General features: G+C 48.2%; 1 protein-coding gene and 1 non-coding gene across 3 annotated transcripts; both read left to right on the top strand.

The window, feature by feature from the left end:
* Positions 1-623: 623 nt before the first annotated feature.
* LOC115895026 lies at positions 624-751 on the top strand. Its single transcript, XR_004055233.1, has one exon. It is a non-coding gene; the product is annotated as a small nucleolar RNA SNORA68 (small nucleolar RNA).
* A 19127-nt stretch (positions 752-19878) lies between these two features.
* On the top strand, positions 19879-22819 carry ATP5MC1 (ATP synthase membrane subunit c locus 1). Of its 2 annotated transcripts, none has more exons than XM_010359757.2 (5): positions 19879-19965; positions 20531-20578; positions 21481-21555; positions 22232-22410; positions 22605-22819. In XM_010359757.2, exons 2-5 carry the CDS (start codon positions 20540-20542, stop codon positions 22717-22719), a joined length of 408 nt encoding a protein of 135 aa, XP_010358059.1. In that variant the 5' UTR covers positions 19879-19965; positions 20531-20539; the 3' UTR covers positions 22720-22819. The 2 variants fall into 2 exon arrangements, with proteins under 2 accessions (XP_010358059.1, XP_010358064.1); XM_010359762.2 differs by having other exon boundaries at positions 19917-20034.
* Positions 22820-23332: the final 513 nt, after the last annotated feature.

Genomic DNA, 23332 nt, shown 5'->3' on the forward strand with positions numbered 1-23332 from the left:
TGGGCGGATCACCTGAGGTCAGGAGTTTGAGACCAGCCTAGCCAACAAGATAAAACCCAATTTCTAATAAAAATACAAAAAATAGGCCGGGCGCGGTGGCTCAAGCCTGTAATCCCAGCACTTTGGGAGGCCGAGACGGGCGAATCACGAGGTCAGGAGTTCGAGACCATCCTGGCTAACACGGTGAAACCCCGTCTCTACTAAAAAATACAAAAAGCTAGCCGGGCGAGGTGGCTGGCGCCTGTAGTCCCAGCTACTCGGGAGGCTGAGGCAGGAGAATGGCGTGAACCCGGGAGGCAGAGCTTGCAGTGAGCTGAGATCCGGCCACTGCACTCCAGTCCGGGTGACAGAGCGAGACTCCGTCTCAAAAAAAAAAAAAAAAAAAAACAAAAAATACAAAAAATAGCCAGGTGTGGTGATGGGCACCTGTAATACCAGCTACTCAGGATGCTGAGGCAGGAGAACCTGAACCTTGAGAATCTGAACACTTGAACCTGAGAGGTGGAGGTTGCAGTGAGCTGAGATTGCGCCATTGCACTCCAGCCTGGGCGACAGAGTGAGACTCTGTCTCAAAAAATAAAAAATAAAATATATAAAACAAACAACAAAAAAAAGTAGGACATGTCGCACTTAAACTCAACACTCTTTTTCTTGCAGCGGTGGTTTAAACAGAGGAACAAACAGGAAGATCTTGTCACCTTTGAGGGGTTGTGGTTGTGCCCCTCAAAGTGACTTTGGAGGTTCTACATCACTCGTGGTCACCCAGTCCCCCAGTTAATCCCAAGTGGGGGCTCCCAGGCAATTGATGTGCCTGACAGAATGTGCCAGGTACTTGATAGGAGGTTTGCCAAATGCCCAGATCCCAGTGATTACAGTCACCCTGCCCTCTCCTGTTTTCTGCAGACCAAGACGTGGGCACCCAGCACCACATCTGGGCCCACTTGATCCAGATCATGAAGGTGGAGGAGACCAGAGCCAGCAAGTGCAACCGGCCAGCAGTCACTCAGCTCCATGACTCCAAGGTTGAGTTCCTGCTGCCCCACTGAGTCCTCTATGGCCAGCAACAAGCCACGTGTCACCACCAAGAGGCCCGACATCTTATAGGTGCAGGGCCCTCTCACCCTGGGTCTGCCCAAATAAACTCCTCAAGAACACCAAACCAAACAAAACAGGATGTGATGCTGTGGCCAGAACTCTGTGCCAAACAGAGGGAGACCTGACCCAGCCATTCAGAGTCTCCGTGGAGGGAGAATCAGGCATATTGAGGACCAGGACCACAGACACTGAGACACAGCACCTGCCTCTCACAGAGTCTCAGCTGAAGACATTAGTGCTGAGTTGATGAGGCCAGGGTGGGTGGGGAACTTTCAGGTGGGAGCAGGGGTGAGACAAGGGAGCACAGCATGCTGAGAGGAGCCAGGAGAGCTTCCAGAATACCTCTGGCTCTCCTACCTCCCTAACAACTCCTGCTTCATTCATGAATTTCTTTCCTGAGCAGGAATCCTGTCTTCACCATCAACTGGCTGTGAGACTTTGAGAAAGTCACTTAATGATGCACTGGCTGGTGAGGTGGCTCACGCCTGTAATCCCAGCACTTTGGGAGGCCAAGGCAGGAGGATCACTTGAGGTCAGGAGTTTGAGGCTGCAGTAAACTATGATTATGCCATTACACTCCAGCCTGGGCAACAGAGAGAGACCTTGTCTTTAAAAAAAAAAAAAAAAAAAAAAAAAAAAAAAAAAAAAAAAGGCCGGGTGCGGTGGCTCAAGCCTGTAATCCCAGCACTTTGGGAGGCCGAGACGGGCGGATCACAAGGTCAGGAGATCAAGACCATCCTGGCTAACACGGTGAAACCCTGTCTCTACTAAAAACTACAAAAAACTAGCCGGGCGAGGTGGCAGGTGCCTGTAGTCCCAGCTACTCGGGAGGCTGAGGCAGGAGAATGGCGTGAGCCCGGGAAGCGGAGCTTGCAGTGAGCTGAGATCTGGCCACTGCACTCCAGCCTGGGTGACAGAGCGAGACTCCATCTCCAAAAAAAAAAAAAAAAAAAAAAAAAAAAAAAAAAAAAAGGCTGGGTGTGGTGGCTCATGCCTGTAATCCAAGCTCTTTGGGAGGCCGAGGCAGGCGGATCACCTGAGGTCAGGAGTTCAAGACCAGTCTGGCCAACATGGTGAAACCCCCATCTCTACTAAAAATACAAAAATTAGCCGGGTGTCGTGGCACATGCCTGTAATCCCAGCTACTCGGGAGGCTAAGGCGGGAGAATCACTTGAACCCAGGAGGTGGAGGTTGCAGTGACCAGAGATTGCACCATTGTACTCCAGCCTGGGTGACAGAGTGAGACTCCCTTTCAAAAAAAAAAACAAAAAGTAATGGAAAGCCCATCCTTAAGCTTTTGTAGGATACATGGTGGCCCAGCCAGAGACTGGACTTAATAGCCCTCCTTGCAGCTAGCTGTGGCCATGAAACTAAGTTCTGGCCAATGAGAGGTGAGCAGTAGGGAGTCATGCAAGTTCTAGATCCCATGCTTAGAAGGAATAAAGTTGCTTGCTCTTCACTTTTCTCCTTCCTGCTGATTGAGAAGTGGTAACACCTGGCGTAGCCACCTTAGCCACAGAGATGGAAGCCACATGTTGAGGATGGCAGAGTCACTCTGAAAACCCCGGGCTGCTCACCTCTTACTGCTACATGAAAAATAAATTATCTTTTTTCGGATCTATCTTACCTAAGCCACTGGATTCTGGCGCCTCTTTGTTAATAGCAGATTACCATGTACCTTTAATTAATGCAGCATGTTTTTTTTAAAATAATCCTTTCCTGTTAGAAAAGTGGGGAAAAGGCATTAGCTGATGGTTTACTCACACAAAAAAGGGCTACAAATGGCCTTTACGTATGTGAAAATATGCTCAACTTCACTTAGAAGAGAAATGCAAATTAAAACTGCACTATGAGACTATTTCTCATTAATCACATTGGCAGAAATTCAAAGGCACGACCATACACCCTGTGGCAGAGGCTGTGTGGGAAATAGACATGCTCATAGTTGGCTGGTGGGAGTGCAAAATGCACCAGGAGCGGAGGTTTATACCTGTAGTCCCAACACTTTAGGAGGCCAAAGTGGGAGCATCACTTGAGGCCAGGAGTTCCAGGCTGCCATGAGCTATGATTGCACCACTGCACTCTAGCCTGGGCAATAGAGCAAAACCCCAACTCTAAAAAATAAAAATAAATAAATAAATAAATAAAACAGAAGAAACTAAACATATCAGAATTGGCACTGTCTTCCTCCAAGAGGGCAAAAGCTTGTCCCCTTGCTCCATGAGGGGAGTATTTCATGCTCTGGAGCTCCCCATGGGCTCAGGCTGCACCTAATCTCCAAATGAGATCAGATCCTTGCTTCCCTTTTCCCCGCTTCCCTTATGTCCTGCTCCGGAGAACAGTCTGTCCATCAATCACTTGCACAAGCATCCCTGTCTCAGGCTGTGCTCTCGTGAACCCAACCTAAGATACATGACCCTTACTAAACCAGTCAATAGCAAGGAAATGGAATGGCCAGCTCTTGCTTCAGGTTCTGCCTCTGTGTGAGCTGCCGACACACAGAACATCGCAGAAGAACACCAGGCTCAAACTGGTGAGTGATTAAGAAGTAAGAAGAAAACATGGTTCTTGGTAAGGCGATCAAACTAACAGAGGTGCTCTGGCAAGTCACACTCCTGGGGGAAGTAAAGAAGTAACTCTTGACCAGGCGCGGTGGCTCACCCCTGTAATCCCAGCACTTTGGGAGGCCGAGGCGGGTGGATCACCTGAGGTCAGAAGTTCAAGACCAGCCTAGTCAACATGGTGAAACCCTATCTCTACTAAAAATACAAAAATTAGCTGGGCATGGTGGTGAGTGCCTGCAATCCCAGCTACTCGGGAGGCTGAGACAGAAGAATCACTTGCATCAGGGAGGTGGTGGTTGCAGTGAGCTGAGATCGTGCCACTGCATTCCAGCCTGGGTGACAGTGAGACTGTCTCAAAAAAAAAAAAAAAAGAAAACTGTAAGATATTTTCTTTGTTTTCAGACAGGATCTCATTCAGCTGCCCAGGCTGGAGTGCAGTGGCATGATAATAGCTCATTGCAGCCTTGATCTCCTGGGCTCAAGCGATCCTCCCATCTCAGCCTCCTGAGGCCTGGCTATTTTCTTTTTTGTTTTTTTTTAAGTAGAGATGACATCTTGCTATGTTGCCCAGTATGGTCTCAAAATCCTGAGATCAAGTGATCCTCACGCTTTGGCCTACCAAAGTGGTGGGATTACAGGCATGAACTACCGCATCTGGCCAGATCTTAGCTGTTGGAATAAGAGTATTGATTCATTAATTCAATAATTTACTAATCGAGCACCTACTCCATGCCAGGTACTATCCTAAGCACAGTGAACAAAACAGGCAAAGACCCCTGCCCTCAAGGAGCTTAAATTATAGAAAGAATAAAGATGAAAAATATAATAGTAAACATAACAAATAATGATATTTGTTGGTTACCATTACAATAGAATAGTATGTTAGGAAATGCTAAGTACTCTGGAGGAAATAATGGAGCAGGGTAAGAAGTTCGTGGAGACTAGGGAAGAGGCAATTGCAATCTTAAATAGGGAGGTCAGGCAGGTCTCACTGAAAAGGCAAGATTTGAGCAGGACATGAAAGAAACTAGGTGCTGGGCGCGGTGGCTTACGCCTGTAATCCCAGCACTTTGGGAGACCGAGGCAGGTGGATCACCTGAGGTTGGTAGTTCGAGACCAGCCTGACCAACATGGAGAAACCCCATCTCAACTAAAAATACAAAATTAGCTGGGCGTGGTGGTGCATACCTGTAATCCCAGCTACTCCAGAGGCTGAGGCAGGAGAATCGCTTGAACCCGGGAGGCAGAGGTTGCGGTGAGTCAAGGTTGCCCCACTGCCCTCCAGCCTGGGCAACAAGAGCAAAATTCCATCTCAAAAAAAAAGAAAAAAGAAAAGAAAAACCCAAACCTCGGGTCTCTCCAAAGTATCTCCCACCGAGCTCCCTCTGCTGGACAAATGTGAAATTGCTTCCCCCTCTAAAGAATCTACTGATAGTTGTGGAATGCAACAATCATGTAAGGCTAATCTTCCAAAATTGATTAGAAGCCGGTTGCGGTACTTTGGGAAGCCGAGGCGGGTGGATCACTTGAGGTGAGGAGTTCGAGACCAGCCTATCCAACATGGTGAAACCCCATCTCTACTAAAAATATTAAAATCAGCCAGGCATTGTGGTGCACGCCTGTGATCCCAGCTACTCGAGAGGCTGAGGCAAGGGAATCACTTGAACCCAGGAGGCAGAGGTTGCAGTGAGTCAAGATTGAGTCACTGCACTCCAGCCTGGGTGACAGAGTGAGACACTCCCATCTCAAAACAAACAAACAAAAAAGTGGATTAGGAGAGAAAGGCTCCCATGAGACACCTCCAACCCCATTATTCACCATCCATACCCTGGGGCTAAGGCCCTTAACTGGAGAGGAGTTGGAATGGACGAAAGGACCCCCCTGGGCCAGGCGCGGTGGCAAACACCTGTAATCCAGCACCTTGGGAGGCCAAGGCCCATGGATCGCCACTTGAGGCCAGGAGTTCGAGACAAACATGGCAAAACCCCACAGGAAGGGAGGGAGGGAGAGAAGGGGAAGGGGAAGGGGAAGGGGAAGGGGAAGGGGAAGGGAACCCCCCTAAGCAAGCCTTGCTCTGAATCCTTACCAGGCCTGGAAATTCTCAAAGAAGACAAGCTTCCTGGTTTGAGTTTTTTAGCAGTGACTCCCCCTAAATGAAATGCTCAAGCTACCAGGTTTTTTAGGAATTGTGGCACCAGGAAAAAACAATACATAGTGCTGGCCAACCGAGGCCTGAGATTTTTTTAAGCCAATGTTGCAGGAAGACTCAACCCCAGACAGACGTACAAAAGATTTCCACAATCATAGGAAGTGGATGGTTCAAATTACACAGTTCCCAACAGGAAACCCTACTCATTGCTCGTCTTTGGAGCATTCCTGAAGGATGCTTGTTATACAAGGGAAGTCCTCCAAACAGGTAGACCACAGGGACTAAGGAACTCACTGTCCAGCAAGTGAGTTACACAAAAACAAGACTTGTGAACTTTGTTGGTTCTGTCATTGGCTGCTTCTATCATTTACCTGTACAGCCTTATCCAGCAAGACACAACACAGCTCCTGGACCAATGACCAAGTATGGTGCTTCCCTGGAGGTGTCCCTTTTCTTTATGGTAGCTATTGTGAATGTCCCTTTTTTTTTTCTCCCACTATTGCACGTGAGTAGTGATTAACAGTAGGTATTGCCAATCAATTAAAATTGGGAAATTGTAATGGTCACTAATATATAAGGAAATATACCTTAAAATTGATACTACATATGTGTGTATATTTAGGAATATTTTGTGTTGGGAAAAATTCAATGAACCAATAAAATTAGATTAACATGTCTTGGTCACTAAAATGCTGGCAGGTGCAAAACTGATTATAGAAATAGATTGGGAGGCTGGGCACAGTGGCTCATGCCTGTAATCCCAGCACTTTGGGAGGCTGAGGCAGGTGGATCACGAGGTCAGGAGTTCAAGACCAGTCTAGCCAAGATGGTGAAACCCCGTCGCTACTAAAAATACAAAAATTAGCCAGGCATGGTGGTGGGTGTCTGTAATCCCAGCTACTCAGGAGGCTGAGGCAGGAGAATTGGAATTGCTTGAACCTGTGAGGCAGAGGCTGCAGTGAGCCGAGGTCACACCATTGCACTCCAGCCTGGGCGACAGAGCAAGACTCCATCTCAAAAAAAAAAAAAAAGAAAGAAAGAAAGAAGAGAGAGAGAGAGATAGAAAGAGAGAGAGAAAGAGAGAGAGAGAGAGAGAAAGAAAGAGAAAGAAAGAGAAAGAAAGAAAGAAAGAGAAAGAAGAAAGAAAGAAAGAGAAGAAAGAAAGAAAGAAAGAAAGAACGAAAAAAGAAAGAAAGAAATAAAAAGAAAGAAGAAGAAGAAAGACCAACTAAGAACGAAAGAAAGAAAAAGATAAAGAAGAAGAAAAAAAGGAATAAAGAAAGGCAGCCTTCCGATCCTTAGACCCTCTTCCCTCCCTAGTCCCACTACCTCAATCCCCCCCCTCCTCCCTCCCTCCTCACTCCTCCAAGAAAGACAAGAAGAGCGAGGAGAGAGATTGGGCTGGCCAGGAGTGGTGACTCACACCTGTAATCCCAGCACTTTGGTAGGCTGAGGCGGACAGATGACGAGGTCAAGAGATCGAGACCATCCTGGCCAACATGGTGAAACTGTCTCTACTAAAAATCCAAAAATTAGCTGGGCATGGTGGCATGTGCCTGTAGTTCCAGCTATTTGGGAGGCTGAGGCAGGAGAATCGCTTGAACCCAGGAGGCAGAGGTTGCAGTCAGCAGAGATCGTGCCCCTGCACTCCAGCCTGGCAACAGAGTGAGACTCCATCTCAAAAAAAAAAGAAAGAAAAGAAAAGAAATAGATTGGGTTGGGTGTAGTAGCTCACACCTATAATTTCAGCACTTTGGGAGGCTGAGGCAGGAGAACTGCTTGATCCCAGGAGTGTGAGACTAGCCTGGGCAAGATAGCGAGACTCAGTCTCTAACAAAAAATTTAAAAACTGGGCATGATGGTGTGTGCCTGTGGTCCCAGTTACTCAGGAGGCTGAGGTGGGAGGATTGCCTGAGCCTGGGAGGTCAAGGCTGCAGTGACCCATGATTGTGCCACCGCACTCCTGCCTAGTTGAAGGAGCAGATCCTGTCTCAAAAAAAAAAATACTGTACCATTTGACTTTTTTTTTTTTTTTTTTTGAGACAGAGTCTTGCACTGTCGCCAGGGCTGGTGTGCAGTGGCACAGTCTTGGCTCACTGCAACCTCTGCCTCCCAGGTTCAAGCAATTCTCCTGCCTCAGTCTCCCAAGTAGCTAGTATTACAAGCGGCTGCCACCACGCCCGGCTAATTTTTTAGTATTTTTAGTAGAGACGGGGTTTCACTATGTTGGCAAGGTTGGTCTCAAACTCCTAACCTCATGATCCGCCCACCCTGGCCTCCCAAACTGCTGGGATTACAGGCGTGAGCCACCACGCCCAGTCCATTTGACTTTTTTTTAAAGACAGGGTCTCACTATGTTGTCCAGGCTTCAGTGCAATAGCAAGATCATAGTTCACTGCACCCTCAAATCCCTGGCTCAAGCAATCCTCCCACCTCAGCCTACCAAGTAGCTGGGACTGCAGGCATGTACCACCATGCCCCACTAAATTTTTGTAGAGATGGGGTCTCACTATGTTATCCAGGCTGGTCTCAAACTCCTAATTTCAAGCAATTCTCCCACCTAGGCCTCCCAAAGTGCTGGGATTACAGGTGTGAGCCATTGTGCCGGCCTCACATTTTTAAATTTTTTAATCAGGAGAGGGAGAAGGAACTTGGAAATTAATGCAAAGATAATGACTGAGAACCACAGACTGAATGTCTAAGTTGCTGAAAAAATGGAATGCAGGCTGGGCGCGGTGGCTCATGCCTGTAATCCCAGCACTTTGGGAGACCGAGGCGGGTGGATCACAAGGTCAGGAGATCAAGACCATCCTGACCAACATGGTGAAACCCTGCCTCTACTAAAAATGCAAAAATTAGCCAGGTGTGGCAGTGCACGCCTGTAGTCCAAGCTACTCAGGAGGCTGAGGCAGGAGAATTGCTTGAACCCGGGAGGCAGAGGCTGCAGTGAGCTGAGATCGTGCTACTACACTCCAGCCTGGCGACAAAGCGAGACTCCATCTCAAAAAAAAAAAAAAGAAAGAAAAAATGGAATGCAGTGAACATAAGTGCTTAAAATATTGGCACTGCACCTGCATAAATGAACGAAGTGTCCATCATTTCAATCGATCCGTCCTGATCCTTGCACAATCTGAGCGCTTTCACGCATGGAAGGAAACCCAAGTGGGCACGGGGTGGAGGCAGTTGGCAGTTATATTTTTTACTCCTTAGATAGTGGAATGAGACCAGATACAGTGGCTCATGCCTGTAATCCCAGTACTGTGGGAGGCCAAGATAGGCAGATCACTTGAGGTCAGGAGTTCAAGACCAGTCTGGCCAACACCGTGAAACCTGTCTCTACTAAAAATACAAAAATTAGCCGGGTGTGGTGGTGCACACCTCTAGTCGCAGCTACTCAGGAGGCTGACACTGGAGAATCACTTGAACCCAGGAGGCAGAGATTGCAGTGAGCCAAGATTGTGCCACTGTACTCTAGCCTGGATGAGAGAGTAAGATTCCATCTCAAAAAATTTTTAAAAATTAGATGGTGGAATGATGTAGATCCATGCCAAGGTAGGAGTGAACCTGAACTAGAAGAGTAGACATTCCTAAGACATTATGTACTTAATGTTGCCTTTGGATACTAGCTGGACATGACTTTGAATAATTTTTCCTTTAGGAATAATATGAATTGTGGTTGTCCTTGAAGTTTTTGGGTCATGCTTGGTGATGTCATCTTAGGCTGTACTGGGACAAGGGTGTATGTGTGTATGTGTGTGTGTGTGTGCACGCGGGCATGCACTGGACAACACGGCCTAGAATGTGGTAACGACTTTTTGGGGTATCTCCCTGGCTATGAGTCTTCACTTCACTCCTTCTTCTGAAGATACTTCCCTACAACTCTTGGCTTGGACTCCAAGTTTGAAAGTTTATTTTTTATGGCCGGGCACGGTGGCTCACACTTGTAATCCTAGCACTTTAGGAGGCTGAGGCAGGCAGATCGTCTGAGGTCAGGAATTTGGGACCAGCCTGGCCAACGTGCTGAAACCCTGTCTCTACTAAAAATGCAAAAATTAGCCGGGTGTGGTGTATGCCTGTAATCCCAGCCACTCGGGAGGCTGAGGCATGAGAGTCACTTGAATCCAGGAGGTAGAGGTTGCAGTGAGCCAAGATCACGCCACTGCATTCCAGCCTGAGCAACAGAGCGAGATGCCGTCTTAAGAAAACAAAGAAATGGCCGGGCGCTTTGGCTCACGCCTGTAATCCCAGCACTTTGAGAGGCCGAGGCGGGTGGATCACGAGGTCAGGAGATCGAGACCATCCTGGCTAACACGGTGAAACCCCGTCTCTATTAAAATATAAAAAATTGGCCGGGCGCGGTGGCTCAAGCCTGTAATCCCAGCACTTTGGGAGGCCGAGACGGGCGGATCACGAGGTCAGGAGATCAAGACCATCCTGGCTAACACGGTGAAACCCCGTCTCTACTAAAAAAAAAAATACAAAAAATTAGCCGGGCGAGATGGCGGGCGCCTGTAGTCTCAGCTACTCGGGAGGCTGAGGCAGGAGAATGGCATAAACCTGGGAGGCGGAGCTTGCAGTGAGCCGAGATCGCGCCACTGCACTCCAGCCTGGGCGACAGAGCCAGACTCTGTCTCAAAAAAAAAAAAAAAAAAAAAAAAAAAAAAAAAAAAAAAAAATTAGCTGGGCATGGTGGCGGGTGCCTGTAGTCCCAGCTACTCAGGAGGCTGAGGCAGGAGAATGGCGTGAACCCAGGAGGCGGAGGTTGCAGTGAGCCGAGAGCGTGCCACTGCACTTTATCCTGGGCAACAGAGTAAGATTCCATCTCAAGTAAATAAATAAATAAATAAATAAATATAAAGATAGAGGAAGGGAAGGGGAGGGGGGAGGGGAGGGGAGGAGGGGAGGAGGGGAGGGGGGAGTGGGGGGAGAGTAAAGGGGAGGAGGGGTTTGGTCTTTTAGTTGATTCTGAGGTCATTTTGATTGGAGAGGTTCTTTTCTTTTTTTCTTGTATTGGGGTTCTTTTGGTTCTTTTAGGGGGGAGGAGATTTAGTTTGGGTGGGGAACTTAGTTTTCTTTTCTTTTTTGTTCTCTTTTATTTTTCGTTTTTTGTTCTTTGTCTTGGGCTGTCCTTCTTTTTTTTTCGTTTTCTTTCTTCGTTTTTTTTCTCTGCTGGCTTTATTTCTTTTTTGTCCCTATCTGTCCTAGTTTTTGTTTTTATTTTTGAGATGGAGTCTCATTTGCCCAGGCTGGAGTGCAGTGGCAGGATCTTGGCTAACTACAACCTCTGCCTCCTGGGTTCAAGCCTCTCCTGCCTCAGCCTCCCCAGTAGCTGGGACTACAGGCACGCACCATCATGCCCAGCTACTTTTTGTACTTTTAGAGGAGACGGGGTTTCACTATGTTGACCAGGCTGGTCTCGAACTCCTGACCTCGTAATCTGCCCAACTTGACCTCCCAAAGTGCTGGGATTACAGGCGTGAGCCACTGGGCCCAGTCCTAAATGCATGGTTTTTAATGTTTTGATTTCCTACTTATGTTGTGGCCATAGAATGTGGTCTATGTGATATTGATTCTTTGGTATTTATTGAAGCTTGTTTTGTGACTAAGTGGTCAATTTTGATAAGTGTCCCGTGTATGCATGAAAAGGATACATACTCTCTAATTGCTGGGTGCAGGGTTCTACATAAGTTCAATAGATGCAGGTAGTTAGTTGTTCAAATCTTCTATGTCTGGCCAGGTGCAGTGTCCACACCTGTAATCCCAGTGCTTTGGGAGACTGAGGCAGAAGGATTGCTTGAGCCCAAGCAAGACCAGGCTAAGCAACATAGGGAGAGCCTGTCTCTACAAAAAAATTAAAAATTAGGGGCAGGCACAGTGGTTCATGCCTATAACCCCTGCACTTTGTGAGGCCAAGGTGGGCAGATCTCCTGAGGTCAGGAGTTTGAAACCAGCCTGGCCAGCATGGTGAAACCCCGTCTCTACTGAAAAAAATACAAAAATTAGCCGGGCATGGTGGTGCACACCTGTAGTCTCAGCTACTTGGGAGGCTGAGGCAGGAAGATTGCTTGAACCCAGGAGGCAGACATTGCAGTGAGCCAAGATTATGCCACTGCACTCCAGCCTGGGTAAGAGTGAGACTCTGTCTCAAAAAAAAAAAAAAAAAAAAAAATGGAGCCAGGTGCAATGGCCCACGCCCATATTCCCAGCACTTTGGGAAGCCCAGGCAGGCAGATCACTTGAGGTCAGGAGTTCGAGACAAGCCTAGCCAACATGGTGAAACCCCATCTCTACTAAAAATACAAAAATCAGGCATGGGCCGGGCGCGGTGGCTCAAGCCTGTAATCCCAGCACTTTGGGAGGCCGAGACGGGCGGATCACGAGGTCAGGAGATCGAGACCATCCTGGCTAACATGGTGAAACCCCGTCTCTACTAAAAAATACAAAAAAAAACCTAGCCGGGCGAGATGGCGGGCGCCTGTAGTCCCAGCTACTCGGGAGGCTGAGGCAGGAGAATGGCGTAAAACCCGGGAGGCGGAGCTTACAGTGAGCTGAGATCCGGCCACTGCACTCCAGCCTGGGCGACAGAGCGAGACTCCGTCTCAAAAAAAAAAAAAAAAAAAAAAAATCAGGCATGGTGTTGCACGACTGTAGACCCAGCTACTCAGGAGACTGAGGCATGAGAATTGCTTAAACCCGGGAGGCGGAGTTTGCAGTGAGCTGAGATCACGTCACTGCACTCCAGCCTGAGTGACCAAGCAAGACTGTCTCAGAAAAGATAAATAAATAAAAATTAATCTGGCATGGTGGCACATGCCTGTAGCTACATGGGAGGGTGAGGTGGGAGGATTACTTGAGCCCCAGGAGGTTGAGGCTATAGTGAGCTATGATGGCACCACTGCACTCCACCACTGCACATCCTAGGCCAGGTATGGTGGCTCACACCTGTACCCCCAGCATTCTGAAAGGCTAAGGCAGGTGGCTCACCTGAGGTCAGGAGTTCAAGAAAGGCACGCACCACCACCCCCAGCTAATTTGTTGTATTTTTAGTAGAGACGGGGTTTTACCATGTTGGCCGGGACGGTCTCAATCTCCTGACCTCGTGATCCACCCGTCTCAGCCTCCCAGATTACAGGTGTGAGCCACTGCGCCTGGCCGATCCCATCTCTTTAAAAATCTCTTTTAAAAATGTTTTTTTTTTTAAATTAATGGGGTCAGGAGCAGTGGCTCATGCCTGTAAACCCAGCACTTTGGGAGGCCGAAGCAGGTGGATTGCTTGAGCCCAGGAGTTCAAGACCAGCCTGTGCAATGTGACAACACCCCCATCTCTACCAAAAATACACACAAAAAATAGCTGGGCATGGTGGCATGCGCCTGTAGTCCCAACTACTTGAGAGGCTGAGGTGGGAGAATCACTGGAGCCCAGGAAGTCGAGGCTGCAGTGAGCCATGATTGCGCTGCTGCAAGCGAGCCTGGCTGACAGAGACTCTATCTAAAAAAAAAAAGAAAAAAAAATTTGACTGGGCACCGTGGCTCACACCTGTAATCCCAGCACTTTGGGAGGCCGAGGTGGACAGATCACCTGAGGTAAGGAATTTGAGACCAGCCTGGCCAACATGGAGAAACCTGTCTCTACTAAAATTATAAAAATTAAGGCTGGGTGCGGTGGCTCATGCCTGTGATCCCAGCACTTCAGGAGGCAGAGGCGAGCAGATCACCTGAGGTCAGGAGTTCAAGACCAGCCTGACCAACATGGAGAAACCGTGTCTCTACTAAAAATACAAAAATTAGTTGGCCGTCATGGCACACGCCTGTAATCCCAGCTACTCAGGAGGCTGAGGCAGGACAACTGCTTGAACGCAGGAGGTGGAGGTTGCAGTGAGCCAAGACTGAGCCATTGCACTCCAGCCTGGGCAACAAGAGCGAAACTCCATCTCAATATATATAATATATACAAAAATACAAAAATTAGCCAGGCATAGTGGCAGGTGCCTGTAATCCCAGCTATTTGGGAGGCTGAGGTAGGAGAATTGCTTGAACCCATGAGGCAGAGGTTGCAGTGAGCTGAAATCACGCCACTGCATTCCAGCCTGGACAACAGAACAAGACTCCTGTCTCAAATAAATAAATAAAATTTAAAAAAATTAAAAGTAAATTAGCCTGGTGTGGTGGTGCGTACCTGTAGTCCCAGTTACTCGGAAAGCAATCCTTGTAAGGACTGCTTGAGCCTAGGAGATAGAGGGGGCAGTGAGCTGTGATGATGGCGCCACTGCACTCCAGCCTGGGAAGGAAGGGAGGAAAGAAGGGAGGGAGGGAGGTGGGGGAGGGAGGGAAAGGGGGGAAGGAGGGAGGGAAGAGAGGGAGGGAGGGAGGAAAGAAGGAAGGAAGGAAGGAAGGAAGGAAGGAAGGAAGGAAGGAAGGAAGGAAGGGAGGGAGGGAGGGAGGGAGGGAGGGAGGGAAGGAGGGAGGAAAATTAATTTACTTTCACAGTTCTGGAAGCTGAGAAGTCCAAGATGAAGGCTCCAGCAGATTCAATGTCTGGTAAGAGCTTGGGCCCTGCTTCCAAGATGCTACCTTTTTGCCACATCCTCACATGCAAAAGGGGTAAGGAAGCTCTCTTCAGCCTTTTCTTTTTTTTTTTTTTTTTCTTGAGACAGAGTTTTGCTCTTGTCACCCAGGCTGGAGTGCAATGGTGCAATCTCGGCTCACCACAACCTCTGCCTCCTGGGTGCAAGCGATTCTTTCCTGCCTCAGCCTTCGAGTAGCTGGGATTACAGGCATGCGCCACCACACCCAGCTAATTTTGTATTTTTAATAGAGACAGGGTTTCTCCATGTTGGTCAGGCTTGTCTCGAACTCCCAATCTCAGGTGATCCGCCCACCTCAGCCTCCCAAAGTGCTGTGATTACAAGCATGAGCCACCATGCCCAGCCTCAACCTCTTTTATAAAGGCAGTAGTTCTGTTCATGACAGATCAGATCCCTCAAGACTTAATAACTTCCCAAAAGTCTCTACCTCCTCAAACCTTCACCTTAGAGGTCAGGTTTCAACATACGAATTTTGTGAGGACACCAACATTCAGATCATAGCATGTTGTATATTTCATATTACATCTCATCATAAAACACACTATCTAGTGACACCTTGGTTGTAACAACATGAATGGCCACTGGTTCAGAATAAGGACAGTGTAATGCAACCTTCGCCTCCCAGGTTCAAGCAGTTCTCCTGTCACAGCCTCCCGAGTAGCTGGGACTACCAGTGCACGCCACCACACCCAGCTAATTTTTCTTTTTTTTTTTTTTTTCTGAGACAGAGTCTCACTCTGTCGCCCAGGCTGGAGTGCGGTGGCACGATCTTGACTCACGGCAACAACCTCTGCCACCCGGGTTCAAGCGATTCTCCTGCCTCAGCCTCCCAAGTAGCTGGGATTACAGGTGCCTGCCACTGCACCCAGCTAATTTTTGTAGTTTTAGTAGAGATGGGGGTTTCACCATCTTGGCCAGGCTGGTCTTGAATTCCTCACCTAGTGATCCACCCACCTTGGCCTCCCAAAGTGCTGGGATTACAGATGTAAGCCACCGGGCCCGGCTTAATTTTTGTATTGTTTTAGTAGAGATGGGATTTCACCAAATTGGTCAGGCTGGTCTCAAACTCCGGACCTCAGGTGATCCACCGGCATCAGCCTCCCAAAGCTCTAGGATTACAGGTGTAAGCCACCTCACCCGGCCCTCCTGATGGTTTTAAGTCAATTAACAATCTGTCCTAATCAATAATTTCATGAGATTTGCAAAATGATAATGTTCAAATTCTAGTTCATTCCGTAAAGCTTTTCTTTATCAACAGAATATTTGATTATCCTAAAACACAGTTCCTGACAGAAAGGCAAGATAAATGCTTCTTTATTTTCCTTTAATTATCAATTTTCAAAGAATGTGTTAAATAGTAGAAAAAAAAATCTTTTTTTTTTTTTTTTTTTTTTGAGACAGTCTGGCTCTGTTGCCCAAGCTGGAGGGCAGTGGCCTGATCTCGGCTCACTGAAACCTCTGCCTCCCGGGTTTAAGCGATTCTCTTGCCTCAGCCTCCCACGTAGCTGGGACTACAGGCACATGCCACCATGCCCAGCTAATTTTTGTATTTTTAGTAGAGACGGGGTTTCCCCATGTTGGCCAGGATGGTCTCGATCTCGTGACCTCATTATCCGCCTGCCTCAGCCTCCCAAAGTGCTAGGATTACAGGCGTGAGCCACCGCGCCCAGCCGGAAAAAAAAAAAAAAAAAGAAAAAAAACCTGCTTATTCTTTTTTTTTTTTTTTTTGAGACGGAGTCTGGCTCTGTCGCCCAGGCTGGAGTGCGGTGGCCAGATCTCAGCTCACTGCAAGCTCCGCCTCGCAGGTTTACGCCATTCTCCTGCCTCCGCCTCCCAAGTAGCTGGGACTACAGGCGTCCGCCTCGTCGCCCGGCTAGTTTTCTTTTTGTATTCTTTAGTAGAGACGGGGTTTCACCGTTATTAGCCAGGATGGTCTCGATCTCCTGACCTTGTGATCCGCCCGTCTCGGCCTCCCAAAGTGCTGGGATTACAGGCTTGAGCCACCGCGCCCGGCCAAAACCTGCTTATTCTTAAACCTGCTCCAATCAGCTTTAACCCTCCACCAATTCACCAAAACTTCTCTCATCAAGTTCACCAATGACCTTCAGGTTGCTACATCTAGGAGGTGAGGTGAGAGAATCGCTGGAGCCTGAGGAAGTCAAGGCTGCAGTGAGATGTGATCATGCCACTGCACTCCAGCCTGGGTGACAGAGTAAGTCCCTATCTCTAAAAAAAAAATTAAAAATAAATAAAATTAGCCTGGTGTGGTGGTGCACACCTGTACTCCCAGCTACTAGTTGTTCTGTTCTCCTAATTCTCATCTGACTTGACCTATCAACACCATTTAAGATGTTATCACTCGCTCTTCCTTCAAATACTTTCATTTTGCTTTCATGTCACCACCTTGCCTCAAGTCCTCTCCTTGGATTTCTGATCTATACTCATTCTTTTTTTGTTTTGTTTTAACCTTGAGCCAAAAGATATATTTTATTGTTAATTTATATATTTGACTTTTCAAAGTAAATGCAGTATGTATAAATTATATACAATTTAGAAAATGCAGGCTGGGGGCTGGGCAAGGTGACTCATGCCTGTAATCCCAGCACTTTGGGAGGCCGAGGCGGGTGGATCATGAGGTCAGGAGTTCAAGACCAGCCTGGCCAACACGGTGAAACCCCATCTCTACTAAATGTACAAAAATTAGCTGGGCCTGGTGGCTCATGCCTGTAGTCCCAGTTACTCGGGAGGATGAGGCAGGAGAGTTGCTTGAACCCGGGAGGCAGAGATTGCACTGAGCCGAGATAGCGCCACTCCAGCCTGGGTGACAGAGCAAGACTCCATCTCAAAAAAAAAAAAAAAAAAGTTTTTAAATATCTTTAAAATATTTCATGTTGGTACTCAGATTAATTTTTTTTTTTTTTTTTTGAGACGGAGTTTTGTGCTTGTTGCCCAAGCTGGAATGCAATGGCGCGATCTCAGCTCACCACAACCTCCGCCTCCTGGATTCAAGCAATTCTCCTGCCTTAGCCTCCCGAGTAGCTGGGATTACAGGCATGTGCCACCATGCCCGACTATGTAATTTTAGTAGAGACGGGGTTTCTCTATGTTGGTCAGGCTGGTCTTGAACTCCTGACCTCAGGTGATCCACCCTCCTCAGCCTCCCAAAGTGCTGGGATTACAGGCATGAGCCACCGCGCCTGGCCTCAGATTAAATTGTTTTTCAAAAAAAATCATAATTCAGCTGGGCACAATGGTGCACACCTGTAATTACAGCTACTTAGGAGGCTGAGGCAGGAGGATCCCTTGGGCCCAGGAGTTTGAAGCTGTAGTGCCCTACGTTCTTGCCTGTGAATAGCCACTGCACTCCAGCCTGGGCAACATAGCAAGACCCCATCTCTAAAAAATCCCAGTTACTCGGGAAGCTGAGGCAGGAGAATCGCTTGAACCCGGGAAGCACAGGTTACAGTGAGCTGAGATCACGCCACTGGACTCCAGCCTGGGCAACAAGAGCAAAACTCTGTCTCAAAAAAAAAAAAAAAAAATTAATACACGTAGACTGAATCAGGAATGATCCACATAAAAATATAACTTGTTCTAGAGTAATAACAGAGAGGGAATATTCACCGAACACCAGCCTGTGCCTGGCATCTATTTTATTTCATGTTTCTGCAAGGTAGTAGGTAGTATTAATCCTATTTCGTAGGTTCCTCAGTTTTACAGAATCATTAAGAACGTATACTTTGGGCCGGGCGCGGTGGCTCAAGCCTGTAATCCCAGCACTTTGGGAGGCCGAGACGGGCGGATCACGAGGTCAGGAGATCAAGACCATCCTGGCTAACACGGTGAAACCCCATCTCTACTAAAAACACAAAAACTAGCCGGGCGAAGTGGCGGGCGCCTGTAGTCCCAGCTACTGGGGAGGCTGAAGCAGGAGAATGGCGTGAACCCGGGAGGCGGAGCTTACAGTGAGCCGAGATCGTGCCGCTGCACTCCAGCCTGGCGACAGAGCGAGATTCCGTCTCAAAATATATATATATGATTTTATTTCCTGTTTTCTTTCTGCTTATTTCATTAAGTGAAAATATCATAACTTATTTCACCTTTTACTGTCAGTGGAACATTTACTTGTTTCCAATTTCGACAAACTGCAAATGCACATCTTTTTAAAAGAATCTGCATTTCTGATTCTTCAAAATAAATTTCTAGAAGTGATATTACTAGATGAAAGTGGATGGAGAGCTTAAAGGCTCTCAATTACTCAAGAATTACTGGGTCAAAGAGGATGGCCCATTCATAGCCTTCGAATAAAAATAAATATTGCCAAACTGCTTTCAAGGAAGGTTTTCTAATTCACCCTTTCACCAGCAATATAGGAGAGAGTGTGGCTTACATTAATAAAAAGAACTCTGCTGTTTTGAGCAGTACTAAGTGGTGCATTTAAACTTATATTTCTTTGATTAGGAAGGCTGACATTCGTTCCTGAAATTCATATTTCTTCCTTAGTGAATTGCCTGTTCCTATCCTTTGCTCGTTTTTCTATAGGGATATTATTTCATCCTTTCAGTGTTGTTTTTACAAAATAAACAATTTTTTGTTTGTTTGTTTTTCCCCCCGAGACGGAATCTTGCTCTGTCGTCCAGGCTGGAGTGCAGTGGCGCGATCTCGGCTCACTGAAACCTCGGCCTCCTGGGTTCAAGAGATTCTCCTGCCTCAGCCTCCCGAGTAGCTGGGATTACAGGCACGCGCCACCATGCCCGGCTAACTTTTGTATTCTTAGTAGAGAAGAGGTTTCACCATGTTGGTCAGGCTGGTATCGAACTCCTGACCTCAGGTGATCCGCCTGCCTCGGCCTCCCAAAGTGCTGGGATTACAGGCGTGAGCCACCGCGCCCGGCCCAACAAATTTTTTAGAAAGCCATCTGGATGCTAGTCCATGACTGCTGAACACCGGCTGAGGCTCACAAAACTGCGCTCACCGCTTCGGGACTTTCCAGCAGGCCTTTCCTCTCCATGGCGAAAGCGGGCTTTCCACAAACCTCCACGGTGGGAATTACCGCAAAGGCGTCGACTCTCCAGGCCTCGAAAGTCTCGCGGGATCTCAGCTGTCCTTGGGGCGGCCTCCCAGCACAACTACAAATCCCAAAATGCAACGCGCCCCGTGGCCCAAGCGCCCGAATGAAGGCTAGGGGCCAAAGTCATGTGTCTGACTGCGTCACCCGTCCGGTCCTCTCTTCCACGCCTTTTTCTTCAGCGTCCACCTTGGTCGCCATCTTGTGCGTGAGGTTAGGGAACCTCTGAGTCCCGCCAACTCTATGGTCGAGCGTTTCAGGGATCAGCCAATCGTAATCTAGATCTCGCAGTAAAGCCCCGCCTCTATCCTCATGGAGGCGGGAATTGCCACGAAGCTCCTGTGGAGGGAGAGGAAGCAGCTGCGGAAAGCCAATAACAGTGGAGGAATCGATGACGCAAACCAATGGGGACGCGGGGATATTACGGCCAATGAGAATGGAGGAGGTCCAGGACACGTGGGTGGGGGAAGCTGAGAGCTGAGACCAAGGGCTAAAGCTGGGAGGTGAGTCTGTCACCTTGAGCCGGGCGAGCGCAGTGGCCGAGCAGGGGTTGCAGGGCAGTGGGAGTGCAGGTGACTTGGGACCGGGAGCCAGCATAGGCAGGGTTGTGGGCTGGGCAGTGGGGAGGGGTATTTCCCCCCAGAGCTGGGAGAGGCGATGGCAATCTAGATATGGCCTGATCAATGAATGTTAGTTACCAACGGTAATGAACGATTGACTCCCTCGGCTGGGGCGGGTCGACGACTGCTGTGTAAGATGGGCAGGACCGTGCGCAACACCTGCCCAGTGTCCGCCTCCAGTCTTCCTGGGAGACCATTCCCTTTCGTAACATTTCCCTCCTGGGGCTTGGGCCCCTTTCCTTGACTTCCGATCTCCATGACTTTCCCTTGAAGACCCGCTGCTTTGTCCCTCTGACCGCTAATGCCCTCCTCAGCTGAGGCACGGTGCAAGGAAGAGAGTGGTCTAGGGAGGACGGGCGGGGGTGAAGGGGACGACCAAAGGTCGTCACTATAAGCAAACAACCAGGCTCTCAATGGGATAATTATTACTTTCTTTTCCCCTCTGCAGACTGAAAAAATGCAGACTACCGGGGCATTACTCATTTCTCCAGCTCTGGTAAGCTGCCGCGCCGCGGTGCTCTGTAGTACCAGGTGTATGGTGTGGGCGCCATCAGTGTTTAATGAATGAACCCAGGGGAACTTGGCGTCCTGATGATGTAGGCTCTTTGAGGTGGCTGTAGGATGTGATGAAGGTAACTTCTGGGCCTGCGAACCAAGCTGTCTTGGCTTTGGAATGTGGTCAGAGAGTCTGGATTTGATTTTTATCCCCAGTCTGGCTTGGCCATAGAGACAGCCCACTAAAACAGTGGTTTTCAACAGTGGCTGCATGTTAGAATCATGCAGGGAGCTTTTAAAAATCCTGATGCCTAGGCTGCACCTTGGACACCATTTGCATCAGAGTTTGGGAATGGGGGTGGAACCCAGGCATCTGTATCTTTTAGACTTCTCCAGATGATTCCACCGTGCAGCCAAGTTTGAGAACACTTCACTAAAAAGTATTTCAAAAACGCCATGTTACAGATGGCTCTCCTGGATGGCTATTCCAGTCAGTTTCCAGGGCTGATTGGCCCACTCCATTTAGGGTATGTAGCTGTGAGTGTATTTTAGCAGAATAAAATTTCCCCCATCTGATTACTTGGTGATCTGGGTATAAACCTTTCCTGTACCTGCTTTGGTATTAGTGTGGGTTCTTGTTCCATTCTGGAAAACCGATTAAGGCTGTGCCCAAAGGAGTGAACTTTGGGATGGTTTTGAATGGTGAAGGTTGCCACTGCTGACTACATCAAGCTATCAAGACAGCTGTCTCTGGGGCAGGCCTGATAGAAACTGGAATAAATTGACCTTGAAATACATTGAACTTATTCTGTTCGTGAAATCGGTAGTCATTTTTGACAGCTCAGCAATTAGGGTTTTTTTTCCTTGACTGATTTGGTAGGATGTGGCTTTCTGATTTTACAGATCCGCTGTACCAGGGGTCTAATCAGGCCTGTGTCTGCCTCCTTCCTGAATAGCCCAGTGAATTCATCTAAACAGGTAAGGGAGGAATAGCCCTCTTAGGAATGTTCCCAAGGCCCAGGGTGGTGGCTCACACCTGTAATCCCAGCTCTTTGAGAGGCTGAGGTGAGAGGATCACTTGAGCCCAGTAGTTCAAGACCAGCCTGGGCAACACAGTGAGACCCCATCTCTACAAAAAAATATAAAAATTAGCCACGTGTGGTGGCATGTGGCTGTAGTTCCAGCTACTCCAGGGCTGAGATGAAAGGACTGCTTAATCCCAGAGGTTGAGACTGCTGTGACTGTGCCACTGCACTCCAGACTGGGTGACAGAGCAAGACCCTGACTCAAAAAAACCCATTCATTCATTAATTTTTTAAAAATCAAGGAATGTCCCCAGACAGGGGTCCTTCAGGTTGTCTTTAGACCAAAGTGGGAGGAGAGTTGGAGAATCTGTGTGCTTTAATAGTTCTAAGTCCCCAAGGGTGAGCCCTGTGAGGTCTGCCTAACCCAAGAAATTTCCCTAGTCCTGTCTGACAACAGACCCGAAGACTAATTCCCAGCATACTCTGCAATCAGAGTATTCTGCATTTACCAGGCAGCTTGCCAACAGTTTCAGAGCTCAGGTGGATGGGGTGAGGGAGGTAGAGTCAGCCACCTGTCCTTATGCCATACTATCTCTCTGCTATCTTGCCTGCCTTGCTTCTCTTTCTAGCCTTCCTGCAGCAGCTTCCCACTCCAGGTGGCCAGACGGGAGTTCCAGACCAGTGTTGTCTCCCGGGACATTGACACAGCAGCCAAGTTTATTGGTGCTGGGGCAGCCACAGTTGGTGTGGCTGGTTCAGGGGCTGGCATTGGAACGGTGTTTGGCAGCTTGATCATTGGCTATGCCAGGTAAGTTTGGATGGCTCACTTAAACTTACCAGGTTGGTCTCCTCTGCTTGTCCATCCAAATCCCCAGGATCTGTGCAGGCTAGGCCCTCTCCCAGGAGTAACACTCCACTCCCCATTCACCTCACCCTCCTATGTCCTCCCCTCCCCTCACCCCTTCCTCTCCCTCAACTGGCAATTATCTGTGTCCCTGGCAGGAACCCATCTCTCAAGCAGCAGCTCTTCTCCTATGCCATCCTGGGCTTTGCCCTGTCTGAGGCCATGGGGCTCTTCTGTTTGATGGTCGCCTTCCTCATCCTCTTCGCCATGTGAGGCTCCGTGGGGGTCACCTGCCTGTTGCCGCTGCAACTCCACGCCATTCCTGGTGCTGGGGTGTACTAAGCTTTACCATTAAACACAATGTTTCTCTAAACCCCTGTCTGTGCCTCTGTCCTTTGACCTTCAGGAGGGCCTTGGTAGAGGGTGAGGAGAGGGAATTTGGTCAACCATTGGTGATTGGGAACTCCTCTGGGCTGAGAAGGAGCACCGCCATGAGTGTAAGAACACAGAGGGTTCTCATATGTTCATGAGGAATGTGGGTTTGTCTGAGTAATGAGATTCTTGCCTTTTCCCTTCAGATTTAGTATAGTTGGCCCTCTGTATCCATGGGTTCCATATTTGTGGATTCAACTAACAGTAGGCAGAAAATCTTCAGGAAAAAAAGTGAATGGTTGTGTCTGTACTGCACATGTACAGACTTTTTTCTTGTCATTATTCCCTAAACAATACAGTATAGCAATTATTTATATAGCATTTACCTTGTGTTAGGTATTATAAGTAATCTAGAGATGATTTAAAGTAGATGGGAGGATGTGCATAGGTTATATGCAAATACTACACCATTTTATATAAGGCACTTGAGCATCTGGGGATTTTGGTATCCACT

Source organism: Rhinopithecus roxellana, chromosome 19 (genome assembly GCF_007565055.1).
Source record: "Rhinopithecus roxellana isolate Shanxi Qingling chromosome 19, ASM756505v1, whole genome shotgun sequence".
NCBI classification, from domain to species: Eukaryota; Metazoa; Chordata; class Mammalia; order Primates; family Cercopithecidae; genus Rhinopithecus; species Rhinopithecus roxellana.